The sequence below is a fragment of the Acomys minous genome (genome assembly GCF_964271855.1).
Source record: "Acomys minous genome assembly, chromosome: 1".
Taxonomy (NCBI): domain Eukaryota; kingdom Metazoa; phylum Chordata; class Mammalia; order Rodentia; family Muridae; genus Acomys; species Acomys minous.
Genome location: NC_140483.1, coordinates 8,335,568 through 8,351,097, shown reverse-complemented (window position 1 = coordinate 8,351,097; position 15,530 = coordinate 8,335,568). Strand labels below are relative to the sequence as shown.

Sequence of the window (15,530 nt, the reverse complement as noted above, 5' to 3'; positions counted from 1 at the left end):
TGAACTTAACCTTTGTCATTTGGCATAAAGTCTTCCAGATTCATGCATGTCATGGATACCAAGGTTTCTTTGTGTGTATGTGTGTGTGTGTGTGTGTGTGTGTGTGTGTGTGTGTGTTTTATAGCACAATAATATTCTACTGTGTGTGCACTCCATTTCCTTAAGTACTTATCTTTGGTGGCTGCCCTGCCTGTTGTAAATGATGTTGCAGTGACCATGACGTCCACCTACCTCTTTGACATACTAATTTCATTCCTTTTGGACTTATGCTCAGAAGTCTGATTGATGGATCAAACAATAGCGCAAAGGCTCTATTAACCTATAGTACCTTCCACAAATTGCACAAAGGTTCCCTTTCCTCACAACTTAGCCAACATTTTCCTTCTGTCTGTTTGGTAATGGTTACTCTCTCAAGTATGAGATGATATATTGTGGTTTCAATCCCCATTTTGGTGATAATTTTAGTGGTACTGAATATCTTTCCATGTACTCACCTGCATATTTTCTTCTGAAAAGCATCTTTCTAGGCCTTTGCTGTCACACACACACACACACACACACACACACACACACTGCTCCTGTTTCTTTTCTTGCCATAGGAACTACTTACACATTGTGGATACTGACCCTTATTACAATGTGTGGTTTCAAATATTTTCCTCATCCCACTAGATGCCTCTCACTATGTTGACTGGTGACTTCTTTGTGTACAATCTTGTTAGTTTGATGCAATCTCATTTGTATATTTAAGCTTTTGCTGCCTATGGTTCTAAGGTCATATCCAAAAACTATTGCTAAGCCCAATATCAAAGTTTTTCTGCTTCCTCTAGTGGTTTGAGGGCTTATATTAAAATCTTGGCTGTGTTCAGAGTTCATTTTTTTATATGGTGAGAAGTAGGGATCCAATTTCATTTTCCTGAATAAGAATATCCAATTTTCCCAACACTGTCTGTTGAGTAGACTGTCATTTTGTCACTGATTTTTCCACTACTTTTGAGGATCAATTGAGCATACACATGTGGGCATAGTTCTGCACTGTCTCTCCTATCCCATCAAGTCAATGTGTGTCTTTTAATACCTGTACCATGCATGCTGTTTTGCATACTATGGCGATGCAATATATTTTGAAATCAGCTAGTGTGACACTTCCAACTTTGTTAATTTTATTCACTTGATATTCCAGGGTAATTTGTTATGGCAGCAAGAACAAAATACACATTATAGATCCATGTAAAACCTACATGTTCTGTACACTTTCTGCACATATAGGTATAGATGCACAGATGCTGACAGAGCTAGAGTGAACTGCCTTCTATGCTTAATAGTCTGTTCCGGTCTAGGACTTCTTCAGATTCAAACCCCAACCCTGACCACCTCTCAAGGCCAGTGATCATCATCATTGATTACAGGATATATAGCCATAAAACATACAATAAGAACACAATAATGCAGTTGGGCGCAGTGGCACACACCTATAATCCCAGCACTCAGGGAGGCAGAGACAGGAGGATCTCTGTGAGTTCAATGCCAACCTGCAAATCGAGTCAGGGCTACACAGAGAAACCTGTCTTTAACAACCAACCAATCAATCAATCAACCAACCAACTAACCAACAAACCCAAAAAACAAAAAAACCAACCAACCAACAACCAGACAAACAAACAAAAACATCCCCAAAACCTAACACCCCCCAAAAAAGAAACAATAAAAACCTTCAAAATAAAACTTACTATAATGCAAAGAATTAATGCAAATCTATCAAGGACACGGGTCTGCACGATCTTTACAAAAACAGCTTCAAATAAGTTTATAATTATGCCGGTCATAACTATAGCGAGAATATTTGCTATCATCAATGTCTATCTTCAGTCTTTTAAAAGTGGTACCATTCCCTAACATTATTATCAGTGTCTGTCTTTAGCCATTTAAAGGAGCACCATTTCTACTGCTGGATAAGCCCACCTTGTCACAGATCCACTTTTTAGGCTCTTGACTTCGAAAGTGCTTCTGTCCATATGAGTCAGAATCATACTTGCTTGATGAGTGTATCATTGGGATGTACTTCTCGGGTTTATGATAGGAAGAAAAAGGCAAAAACCTGAAAGGATAGTTAAGCAATACTCATGATTAGACTTCCACGGACAACTGATTCAAAGAAAACAAGGGTTTGGAATCAGAACACCTGTGCTCCATTTCAACCTTGGCCACTGTCAGAAGTACTTGGATTCAGGACACTTCCTTTTCTACTTGTCTAATGACAGAGGCACTCAAACTTTTCTACAGGGATTTTTGTGAGTTTTAAATATATCATAATGCTAAATATCCAATTAACAATTTGAACCTACCACAGTTTTCAGAATTCAATTATAAACAAAATTGTATAAATTTAAATTGTATAAATCCCTCCTCCAAAAAACAACAATCCCCCCAAACAAAACAAAGACTGCATCAGTACAGGTAATTCTTATTGAAATCAGTTTTCTTCAACTCTCATGTCACACCCTAAGTGAAGGCACATCTGGCCAGGTGTGAATGGGACTGTTTTGGAGCTAGCCCATCCTACTCCCAGCTCAGCTTTCCCTTGGTCCTGTGCTTCCTTGCCTAGACACGTGGTCTCCATGAGTCTTGACTTCTACACAGGGCTGCTTTGAGCAACAAGTAGCCTCATGTGAATGCAGCATTTAGCGTGGAGTCTGAAGAGGATACAGGGCCAGAGACATGGTGAGCGAGATCTTGAGAAGTGCCTTGCTGTATCCAGCAGCAGTCTATTTCAATTGATCTTTGTAGTTAGTTTAGGTATTAGTGGCTCTACAGGAAAGGCTAACTTCACCCTCCTGCAGCACTGTTGCTGTGGTAAGCTCCTGGTGAGACCTGATGGCTTACTCTGCTGATTCTGCCAAATCCTCAATGGAACTCATCAAATAAGAGTAATGGAATGGGGATTGCAAGATGGTGGCGAGCAGTGTGGACCTTGTTTAGATGCGAGAGAAGTGAAGGCAGAAAGATGGTCTTATTTCGTAAGCAGGAACACCAAGCTCCACACCCCACTACAGCGGGAGAAACCATAGTGTGCCAGGAACAAACTAGGGACAATCTTTTGCACCCCCAAACACGGGAAAAAGCACAGACCTCCTGGAGAGCTGAGAATCTGGCAGCTGCAGACACAGATACAGCACAGACAGTGATAGCGGTGGCGGCTATGGTGCCAACAACACCAGTGGCGTTTGCTGAGGTAGGCCACGGGGAACAAAACACCCGCAGTGGTGATTGGAGAGGTGGGGATTGGCGAGAACAGCAACAGGAAGTGGCAAGCAACAGGGCCTGCAAGGGACTGTGAGCAGCGACGGTGGTGACAGAGAGTGGACCAGTGCCTTGTTTCAGTGGAGGGCTGCAACCAGCAGGGAGAAAGGGGAGGTCAGACTGCAGGACGGATCAGTGCACCAAAGTGGAGTAGCCTGTCTACAGAGCAAAAGATTAACAAAACAGAAGTCACATAGCTTCTGACATCTAAATCACAGATTCATTGTGTGGTGAATCCCTCAGAGGAGACAAGCAGCCAGAGGAGCCCTACAAAACCATGGAATCTAGGTGGCAGAGCTCAAACAAATATAGATACAGGAAGGCAGGGTCTGAGAACCCATTATAGAAAACAGCTCCCTATTAAAGGTATTCACCCCAGAGACAACCAGCTTGGAAAGCCCAAGCCTTCTAAGCAGATGCCTAAAGGAAAGAATAAGAGGTCTAATAACAAAAATCAAGACATTATGGCTCCACCAGAAAGCCCAGAAACCAACAGGAAGATGACCTCAAAACCATGCTTATACAGCTATTTGAGAACTATTAAGAGGAAATGAATAGATACTTCCAAGAATTCCAGGATAACACAAACAAACGAATAGAAGCCATCCAGGAGAAACAAAAATCCACAAGCAAACAGGTGAAGGAATTAAATAAAACAATTCAAGACAAGAAAACAGAATTAGACAATATTAAAAAATCACAAATTGAGGAAAAAAAGTGAAAAGGAACAATTAAAAAAGGAAGCAGGACAAGTATAACTAACAGAATCCAACACATGGAAGAGAGAATCTCAGGTGCTGAAGATACAATAGAAGAAACTGATACATCTCTCAAAGAAAATCTTAAAACAGAAAAATTAGTGACACAAAGAATCCAAGAAATCAAGGACACCATGAGAAGTCATAACCTCAGAATTATAGGAGTTGACGAAAAGGAAGATGCAAAGTCCCAAGGTCCAGAGAACATCTTTAGGAAAATCATACAAGAAAACTCCCCCAATCTACAGAAAAAGATATCCTTGAACATACAAGAGGCATACAGAAGACCAAATACGCTAGGCCAGAAAAGAAATTCATCCAGGCACATAATAATCAAAACATTAAACATGCAGAATAAAGAAAAGATACTAACGGCTGCAAGAGAGAAAGGCAAAATCACATATAATGGTAGACCCATCAGAATTACACCTGACTTCTCAAGAGAGACTATGAAAACCAGAAGAGCTTGGACTGAGATTATGCAGACTCTAAGAGACCACAGGTGCAAACCGAGGCTATTGTATCTAGCAAAACTTTCAATCAACATAGATGGAGAAATCAAGATATTCCATGATGAAACCAAATAAACAATATCTAAACACCAACCCAGCTCTACAGAAAGTAGTAGAAGAAAAATGTTATCACAACGAGATCAGCCACACTCAAAAATGCAGCACACAGATAATTGCACAACCAAAACAGACACTGCCACTCCACAAGAAAAGGATCCAATAACCACTGGTCAATAATATCTGTCAATATCAATGGTCTCAACTCCCTAGTAAAAAGGCACAGGCTAACAGAATGGATGCAAAAACAAGATCCTTCAATATGTTGCATTCAAGAAACACATCTCATCAACAAAGACAGACATTATCTGAGAATAAAGGGCTGAAAAAAATTTCAAGCAAATGGTCTCAGGAAGCAAGCAGGAGTAGCCACTTTAATATCTGACAAAATAGATTTTCAATTAAAATTGATGAAGAAAGATCAAGAAGGACACTTCGTCCTAATCAAAGGAAAAAATCTACCAAGAGGACATCACCATCCTAAATATCTATGCCCCAAATATTAGGGCACCTGCAACACAAAAATAATGGGAGACCTCAACACCCCACTATCAGCAATAAACAGATCCTCAAGGAAGAAATTAAATAGAGAAATAATCAAGCTAACAGAGCTCATGAATCAAATGGACCTAACTGATATTCACAGAGCTTTTTACCCAAATAGAAAAGAATATACTTTCTTCTCTGCATCACATGGAACCTTCTCCAAAATAGACCACATAATTGGTCACAAAACAAGCCTCAATAGATACAGAAAATTCAAATAATCCCTTGCATCCTATCAGACCACCATACCCTAAAGCTGAGCATCAACAACAATAGAAATAACAAAAAGCCTAGAAACACATGGAAACTGAACAATCTTCTACTCAATAACAACTGGGTCAGGGATGAAATAAAGAAAGAAATCAAAGAGTTCCTAGAGTTTAATGAAAATGAAGGCACAACATATCCAAACCTTTGGGACACAATGAAAGCAGTTCTAAGAGGAAAATTCATAGCACTAGGTGCCTTCACAAAGATACTGGAGACATCGCATATAAGCAACTTAATGGGACACCTGAAAACCCTAGAAAAAAAAGAAGCAGACACACCCAGGAGGAGTAGACGGCTGGAAATAATCAAACTCAGGGCTAAAATCAGTAAGTTAGAACAAAGAAAACAACTCAAAGAATCAATGAAACCAAGAGCTGGTTCTTTGAGAAAATCAACAAAATAGACAAACCCTTAGCCAACTCACTAAAACGGCAAAGGGAGAGTACACAAATTAACAAAATCAGAAATGAAAAGGGAGAAATAACAACAGATACCAAGGAAATCCAGAGAATCATTAGGTCTTACTTCAAAAGCCTATACATCACAAAATTTGAAAATCTAAAGGATATGGACAATTTCCTTGATAAATTCCACTTTCCAAAGTTGAATCAAGATCAGGCAAACAAATTAAACAGTCCTATATCCCCTCCTAAGGAAATAGAAGCAGTTATTAAAAGTCTCTCAACCAAAAAGAGCCCTGGGCCAGATGGATTCAGCACAGAATTCTATCAACCCTTCAAAGAACTAATACCAATACTCCTCAAACTATTCCACAAAATAGAAACAGAAGGAATTCTACCAAATTCATTCTATGAAGCCACAATCACCTTAATACCTAAGCCACACAAAGACCCAACAAAGAAAGAGAATTTTAAACCAATCTCCCTTATGAACATAGATGCAAAAATACTCAATAAAATTCTCACAAATCAAATACAAGATCACATAAAAAAATCTCATCCATCATGACCAAGTAGGTTTCATACCAGGCATGCAGGAGTGGTTTAATATAAGGAAATCCACCAATGTAATTAATCACATAAACAAACTGAAGGAAAAAAATCACTTGATCATCTCTTTAGATGCGGAAAAAGCATTCAACAAAACCCAACACCCTTTCATGTTAAAAGTCTTAGAGAGATCAGGGATACAAGGCACATACGTAAACATAGTAAAGACAATATACAGAAAACCTATAGCCAACATCAAGCTAAATGGCGAGAAACTTAAGTCAATCCCACTGAATTCAGGGACCTGACAAGGCTGCCCACTCTCTCCATTGCTCTTCAATATAGCACTTGAAGTCCTAGCTAGAGCAATAAGACAGCTAAAGGAGATCAAGGGGATACATATAGGAAAGGAAGAAGTTAAAGTTTCCCTATTTGCAGATGATATGATAATATATATCAGCAATCCCCAGAAGTCAACAAAAGAACTCTTACAGCTGATAAACAGCTTCAGAAAAGTGGCAGGATACAAAATTAACACGAAAAAGTCAGTAGCCCTCCTGTATACAGATGGCAAAGGGGCAGAGAAAGAAATTAGTCTTTCATAATAGCCTCAAACAATATAAAATATCTGGGTGTAAATCTAACCAAACAAGTGAAAGACCTTTATGAAAAAAAGCTTCAAGTCTCTACAGAAAGAAATTGAAGAAGTTCTCCCATGCTTATAGATTGGGAGAATCAACATAGTAAAAATGACCATCCTACCAAAAGCAATCTACAGATTTAATGCAATCCCTATCATAAATGCCAATACAATATTTGACAGACCTGGAAAGATAAATCCTCAACTTCATATGGAAAAACAAAAAACCCAGGATAGCTAAATCAATCCTATACAATAAAAGATCTACTGGAGGAATCTCCATCCCTGATCTCAAGCTGTACTATAGAGCAACAGTAATAAAAACATCATGGTACTGGTATAGAAATAGGACAGTTGACCAATGGAATCGAACTGAGGACCCAGATATACATCCACACACATATGGCCATTTGATTTTTGACAAAGAAGCCAAAATGATACAACAGAAAAAAGAAAGCATTTTCAACAAATGGTGCTGGTCCAACTGGATGTCTACATGTAAAAAAATGCAAATATAACCATATTTATCACCCTGTATGAAACTAAAGTCCAAGTGGATTAAAGACCTCAACATAAAACCAGACACACTAAATTTGTTAGAAGAAAAAGTAGGTAAGACCCTAGAACTCATTAGCATAGGAGACAAATTCCTGAACAGAACACCAACAGCTTGGGCTCTAAGATCAACAATTAATAAATGGGACCTTATGAGGCTGAGAAGCTTCTGCAAGGCAGAAGACACTGTGAGCAGAACAAAGCAACAAACAGCCCATAGAGTGCGAAAATTTTTTTTACCAACCCTACATCTGACAAAGGGCTGATATCTAAAGTATATAAAGAACTCAAGAAATTAAACACTACCAAACCAAACAACCCAATTTAAAAATGGGGTACAGAATGAAACAGAGGATTCTCAAAAGAGGAATATCGAATGGCTGAGAAACACTTAAAGAAATGCTCAACATCCCTACTCATCAGGGAAATGCAAATCAAAATGACCTTGAAATTCCATCTTACACCTATCCGATTAGCAAAGATCAATAACTGGAATGACAACACATGCAGGAGAGGATGTGGCGAAAGGGGAACACTTCTCCACTGCTGGTGGGAGTGCAAACTTGTTCAACCACTCTGGAAAGGAATATGGTGCTTTCTCAGAAAGTTGGGAATAGCTCTACCCCAAGACCCAGCTATACCACTCCTGGGCATATACACGAAAGATGTCCCACCATGCAACAAAGACATTTGTGCAACTATGTTCACAGCAGCCTTATTCATAATACCCAGAACCTGGAAACAACCGAGATGTCCCTCAATTGAAGAATGGATTTAAAAAATCTGTGGTACATCTACACAATGGAATACTATTCAGCTATTAAGAACAAGGAAAGCTTGAGTTTTGATGGCAAATGGATGGAATTATAAATGATCATCCTAAGCAAGATAACCCAGACCCAAAAAGATATGCATGGTATATACTCACTCATATGTGGATTTTAAACCAACATAGACATCCTGGGAGAGACTCCACCCAGCAGGATATAGGGACAGTTACAGAGACTTAAAGTTGGACACTGGAAAGAGTCCCAAGTGTGTAGGGTGGCCCAGTCAGGCCACAGAGGAAGAGGTCATATATAGTACAGGGGATACTAGATAAACTAAGATCAGACGTTAGGGGAGGAGAGCTCCCTCATCTAAGGACTAGGGGAGGGAAGGAAAGGGGATGATAGAGGGGATGGGATCGGAGGTAGATGAGGGAGGGGTGGGATCAGGAGGGGAAGAGAGAGGGATCCACAACTGAGATGTAAAGAACTCAAACTACAGAACAGGCAGGTAATTTATATTCCTAATCCCATCACATGGGAATAGTTCTGAGACTGGCAGAGGTATAAATGTATAGGCATAGAGAGGCCTCATGTTGACCAGATTCTCTGTGACTTACTATTAGAGGACACTACTAGTAAGGGAAGAAGGAAGATTTGTAAATGCCTTACGTTGACCCATACAATGACCAGAAAACTAGCTTTAATTGTTCTGTGCATCCCGCATACCTCATACAATTATAATGTTAGAACTGTATAATACTTGTGAGAGATTATGTTTTCAGAACAAAATAACCAGCTGGATCAGACCTGACAGGAATCATTCCTCCCAGCACGATGGACACTGACATCCTGCATCCTCCTAGTTCCAGCCCCAGATGATTCTGTTCCTTTTACTCATCACAGTTGGACAGCTTCCTGGCCAACACTGTAGAAAACTTCTGATCCAATTTGGACCACCATTGCAACCTCCTACTAAGCCTGAAATCTCTCAACATTTAGAAACTGAACCACAAATGCAATCACTAGATTGCTTAACCATTCTCTCCAATTTTGGGGGGCCCACTCCAAAGTATTATGTGTCCCAATTGAACCTGAAGAAATCTTAAAAGAACGATGCCCCATTCCCTCAAAGGGGGGGTGTATAGGTTGCTGTATGCTTGCTTAATGTACAAATGCTTATTCTCATCAGGAGGCTGTCATAAGTCATTATTGGTCTTATACAGAGAAAAAATTAGGGGAAATGCAGGAATGTCTCTCTTTGCCTTTATCTTGCATTCATAGACAAGGAGATGGGAGCTGAAAAGAAAGAAAGGGAGATTTAGGAACATAAAGGGAAGATAGAAAAAAAGCTAGATAATTGAACCTACTCCTTAACTCAAGGCCTTAATTGTTACTTATAATGAAGGTTATGTCTATCTAAGTCATTGCTATAGAGTTTAGTATATTGATACAAAACATGGGCATGTCAAATACTTGGCAGATTTTAACACAAGAATATATATCCTAAGTCTAACAGATAGATATGACTCTATCGATATATGAGGTAAAATAGTTGAATAAGTTCTTCAAAAGCCTCAGAGACACACAGAATATGGCATTTAAAATGGTTCTTACAATCCTAAATTTCTTTGACAACAAGACAATTTAATTCCTGACAACACCCTGCTGACCTCAAAGAAGATGATGAGCATCAAAGAGCCTCCTAATGGACATGGCTTCAAAGGTGGCAAAATAACCACTGGGCAAAATGTCCTCATTCCTGCCACAAACAGTCTGCCTAAAAATGGGCAACTTAGATGCAGGCAGAGTCGACGGCCACACTCTGCCAAGTCAGGGTAAGCAAGTCCTCAATAGTTCCTGCCCTGCGAACAAGTCTGGCAGAGATATTAGGCCAGAAAGCTGAAGATGAGGCTCCAGCGTTATAAAGTGTATTGGGTGACTGGTCAGGCAGTAAACTGTCTTAAGTCAATTTGTACATTTTGGAAGCTGCTAACCCACAATGCTGGTTCACTCAGGCATTTAAGTTTTATTCCTTCTCAAGTCTCTGAGGGGCGTTGAAGACAAGATAATATAGTTTTATAACCAAGTTGAGCTGGTTAGGGGACAAGATGGTTTTAGATCAAGATAAAGAAGTTAAGATATTAGAGTTGAGATCGGATAGATATTAAATCTCATTAGGAAATTTAGACCCAACAAGAAGGATGACGAATCCAAATGAGACGAATGCAGATGGCCAAGTCACTAAGAATGTAACATGTATAGAACTCATTATTCTCATGATTGTCACATGGTTCTCCCTGCTGTATGTAGTTTGTTTTATACATGTGTGATAAAATAAAAGTATTTTAAAAAGTATTTAGAGAAGTATTCTAAATACCAAATGTAGTTAGATAATTAACATGGCCAACATTTATCCAAATACTTTTGAATTAAAAGTTACTCTTATGAGTATGTTTATACTATTAGAAAAAAAATAAAAATTCACAAAACTGTAAAAATATGAAAATAAAATGCTGTAGATTTGTATGATTCTTTTACAGAAATTAGTGATGAATTTTAGCTTAATAAGAAACTCAATGTTTATTCATCTTCTGCCAATAGGAAATGGGGTGCAAGTTAGCACAATCAAGCAATTTCTCATTTGCAATGATGCATTACTATTAGGACTTGGAAAAAGTAAAGACTGGACTCTTTCTACGCAGAAAACAAGGCTCTGAGGCTATGACTTGACATGAAATTGGTACATTTTGCTGTCAATATTAAAACAGGATCAAAGGAGCTGTTCTGGAGGCGATAGGGATAGTTAAATAACTAGAGTGGTAATGTAGACTAAAAATTATGAGCAATGTCAAAGAAACAAAGGAAAAGGGGATAATGAAAAAAAAAGAGTAATGAAACAAAACTGTGTCAGCCCTCCAACAGAAAGAGGACAGAAGACAAGAACACACACTGGAGACAGCCAAGGGGGTCTCAGCAGGCTGGAAGAGGATCGGAAACCTGTGACTGACAGAACAAGTTTGAGAAAGATGAATGTTAACATAAATGCCAGAAGAGAGTGATGCCCAAGAAAACTAAAGCAAAGTGCCCTGCAGAACTCTGGGAAAGGCCACGAACTGAAGCTGAGGTCACTGCAGAAAGTGAGGCTGAGGAATAAAGCTAAAGAAGATGTGTCAGAAGTCACAAGGCAAGACCCTAGCCATTGTCTCTGCCCTGTGCACCCCATGTACTCGTAAGCGACAGACTCAGACACGCTGACATGAGGACTCCACCCACCACGCCCAGAACTGACACCATGCGATGTGCATCATCAGCCTGAGGGAGGCACCAGATGGCATGGGGTCACTTCATGCCACAGCCCATTCATTTACTCTCCCTCTGCTCATCTGTAAATGAACTGTTAATGGAACCTAAGGAAAGTACTGCAACTTCTCAAATATGTAGCAAACTTCCAGAGAAATGTACTCAAGGCTCAGCCTTGGAAAATACTTTAATTAAAAGGCCATACTGTGGTGCAATGAAGTTTCTCTATCAAAAAGCCAGTCGCACTCACTTCCTGGCTACATTTGTTTCCTAACTGGGAAAATCAAGGAAAAACAAAAACCTCAGAGGTAACAAGTGCCATAGTATATTAACCAGGAGAAAATACATTGTATTTTTAAATAACACATTCTAAGGAGATATGGTGCCCAGGAAATAAGAACTGGGTGCTTTTTTTTCAAGTAAAAGGAATATTTAGAAAAAAGAAAAACTTGAAAAAATACATAGCAAGTTGAAGTAACCTACTGAGAGAACTCTTTTAAAATTTAGAATTTGAAAAAGTAAACCTGAAGTTCAGCAAATGTTGATTAACCCATTACTATGTGCGAATATTTTCATATAATACACTTAATTTTAAAAGATATTTTAAGTCTAAGTTCAAATTTAAATTTTATTTATTTATAACTGTTTCAGTATATCTGCTTAAATAATAAATTTAGGAAAAGTCTTACTTCATTTTATTTTGAATTTTTACCAATGAACTCCTTTATACTTTCCAGTAATATTTAACAATTTAAAAACCCAAATAGCAAGCTTTGAAGTTTACAAAATTAGTTATGGAGCATGAAGTATTTGCATCTTTGCAGGGAACACAACTTTCATGAAGACAAATTATGGTCTTTCTAGTGCTTATTTGCACATGGGATGGACATCACAGACAATGCAGAAATAATGTAGCCCCAGTGTCCATGAGAACTCATGGATGGTGTTATGAGTGGCTGCATTTTACTTTCTGTCTCTCCTTGAATGGCATTTCAATACATTTTTCTTTTGTGTCTGCAAAATATGCTTATGTGCAAACTGAAGGCAAAGATGAGGCAATGAATTAACTCTACTTTCATTTAGCCACAGTGATCCACTGAAGTCACATGTATGTGTGCTCTTAAGTATGTGTGTATATGTGTACAAATTGTATATTCAAAAATATCTGGGTCAGGCAGTGGTGGCATACGCCTTTAATCCAAACACTTGGGAGGCAGAAGCAGGTGGATATCTGAGTACGAGGCCAGCCTGGTCTACAGAGTGAGTTCCAGGACAACGAAGGCTACACAGAGAAACTGACTTGAAAAACTAAAAAAGCAAAAACAAACAAACAAACAAACAAACAAACAAAAACTACTTAACCCTCAAAGTCTAAATAGTTAGGAAAACTCATAAAGTAGCTGATAGTCAAATTTTGGTTAGTATAAATTCATTTTAAAATTTCTCTTTTACAAGGTGAAACATCTTTAGTTGTACTTTGTGCTTTCAGTGGGTGCTGTTTGATCACCTGGACGCCATATTACAGAAGAGCTGGTCCACCCTCTTGTTTCTAGAATCTTAACAAAGATGCTAATCTGGAAAAATAAGTATGTTTTAATTACACCTTTAAACATGGGGTATGACAGGCATGGGACATGTGGAAGTCAGCAGACAACTTCAGGGTCTGCTCTTTCCTCTCACCTGGAGCCCAAGTAGTAGGACTTGGGTTGTGAGGCTTGCCGGTGAGCACTGAGCTGCTAAGCTATCTAACTGGCCCAGAGCTGTACATAGAGTCTTAAACACAGTGTGGAGCGACAGTGGCATCTGTTGTTGCTCGTCATGTGGCTAGGCAGTTCTAGATGACTTGCTACAAGTCTTAGGAAGCAGTAGTTAAAAATGGCTTCAGAAAAAAACGATCTCTATTGTAATGGATTGTTACATTGAATGTTAATATGCTTAATATAATTTTCCACTTAATACCAACAAATCACTCTTCTTTCCCCCTTACAGCCCTGTTTAATTTCCCCTCTTTTCATATAATCTTATTACTGTCATTCATAATTCTAGGTTTTTCACCAACCCATTTATTTTTACTGACAGTTAATTCAAGTCTTCAAATCATGATGCTCGATCTCCCATCAATTCAAGCCTTGAGTCTTCAGCCCTGCTTGCACTGTGTACACTGCACTCCACCTGTCCAGTCTTCTCTGCGCCCTACTGCGTTGCCAGCTCCTGTCTTCCTCTCCCATCCTGCCTCTGTGCATGCTCCTCCCCTCGAAATGTTGGCCCACTGCTCATTCTCCCAACCCAGTTTAACTCTCCCCTCTCCTAGGCACTGTATTCCAACCACTCTTGTTTCCCCATTGCCTGAATGTTTATTCATTCAACTGACACAAGCGAGGAATTTTCTGTACGATTATCCCTTTGATAAGCGCAGCTACAGGGGTGGAAGACACGGCACACTTGGGTGGAATTCTCCTTAGAGGAGGGGCGGGGACCTGGAGAGTGCTCTCAAATAGAACGTGACCTCTGTGGTGGATAGAAGCACAACGGCAACACATGAGCAAAGGAAGGCCATGCTTGTTCACCAATGTGTGTTTGTTGGTGTTCTTTACTCAAGGGAGGTAGGGGATGGTGGCAGAGTCTTTAGGCTTTTGCCTGCCACTGTTGATTAAGGAAAGATGAGCCCATAAGTCAGGAAGCTGGTGATGGGTATTTATTTATTTAGTGTGTGTGTGTGTGTGTGTGTGTGTGTGTGAGAGAGAGAGAGAGAGAGAGAGAGAGAGAGAGAGAGAGAGAGAGAGAGAGAGAGAGAGAGGAGAGAGAGAGTGAGAGAGAGAGAGAGAGAGAGAGAGAGAGAGAGAGAGAGAGAGAGGGACTGAGAGACTGTGTATGTTGCTCTGCAAATAGCTTAAATTAACCATCACCTGGAAATATTTTCCAAATGCATTTGCTATGAGCCGAACTATCTGTGACTGGGATCCTGATTCTATGTCTCTATGTGTAAAGCTCAAGATGGCGTGCGCTGCAGCACCCCTGACTATGAACCACTTTCCTAACACTAAAGCAGAGTTCAGAAACTTGTATTTACTCTTCTGTGTATGGTTGGTTTATCCTGAGAGGGGAAGGGCACATTTCATCACCATGGTTTCAGCCATCACTTCTACACTGATGGTTACTGTATCTCTCCCTGCAGAAACATGTCTTCCTTTAACACAAGCTCCGCGTTTCCCAGCGCACTAGTGACGCCCAGCAGTCCACAGTAGGACACTGTGCTGCTGCCTATCTTACTAGTCCAGCTACGCTTCCGTCACCATTTATTCAGGCATCTAAGTGAGAAGCCATCAAGTCTTTTGATGACTTTTGCTCTCTTCAATCAGGAATACTTTGCTCATGGTCTAATCTCATACATTTATCTGCCTCAAGTGATACGTGCTCCTCCAACCCGCCAGTGATTCATGCGCTGATGGGATGTGTCCGCTGATTTAATATGTCTGTGTTCTAAGCACAGCATTGGAGTGGGAGTGGGCCAGTTTGATAATTAAAGTTAAGCAAAAATAAATCCTTTTCCACAATTATGACAGGAAAGCCATTAGCTCCTTCTTTTGTAGTCACTCACAAGGCACCTCAGAGAGGAAAGTGAACCACCGAGCTGTGTGCTTCAGACATAGAAATGGTTACAGGCATGCCATCTCCGATGTTCCTGTCCTCACTTTACTTAGGCAATTTCTGTTCAGCCTTCAGGTCTCTTCTTGTCTTTCAGACACCTTTGACTCTAAATCGAGAAGCACTAAATAGTCTATGAGAGTATATGAGGACTGTGAGAGAATAAAGGTCTGGGTGTAAGTGTATGTGATATGCCACACAAAAATCCCATAGGTGTCACAGCACAG

General features: G+C 39.7%; 1 protein-coding gene across 1 annotated transcript in view; it reads right to left on the bottom strand.

Moving 5' to 3' along the window:
- The window catches only part of SPATA17 (spermatogenesis associated 17), a 164,811-nt gene that overhangs the window by 42,794 nt on the left and 106,487 nt on the right, over positions 1 to 15,530 (bottom strand). Inside the window, 1 exon segment of the mRNA XM_084783343.1 lies at positions 1,963 to 2,098. Coding sequence (XP_084639469.1) covers positions 1,963 to 2,098 — 136 coding nt within the window.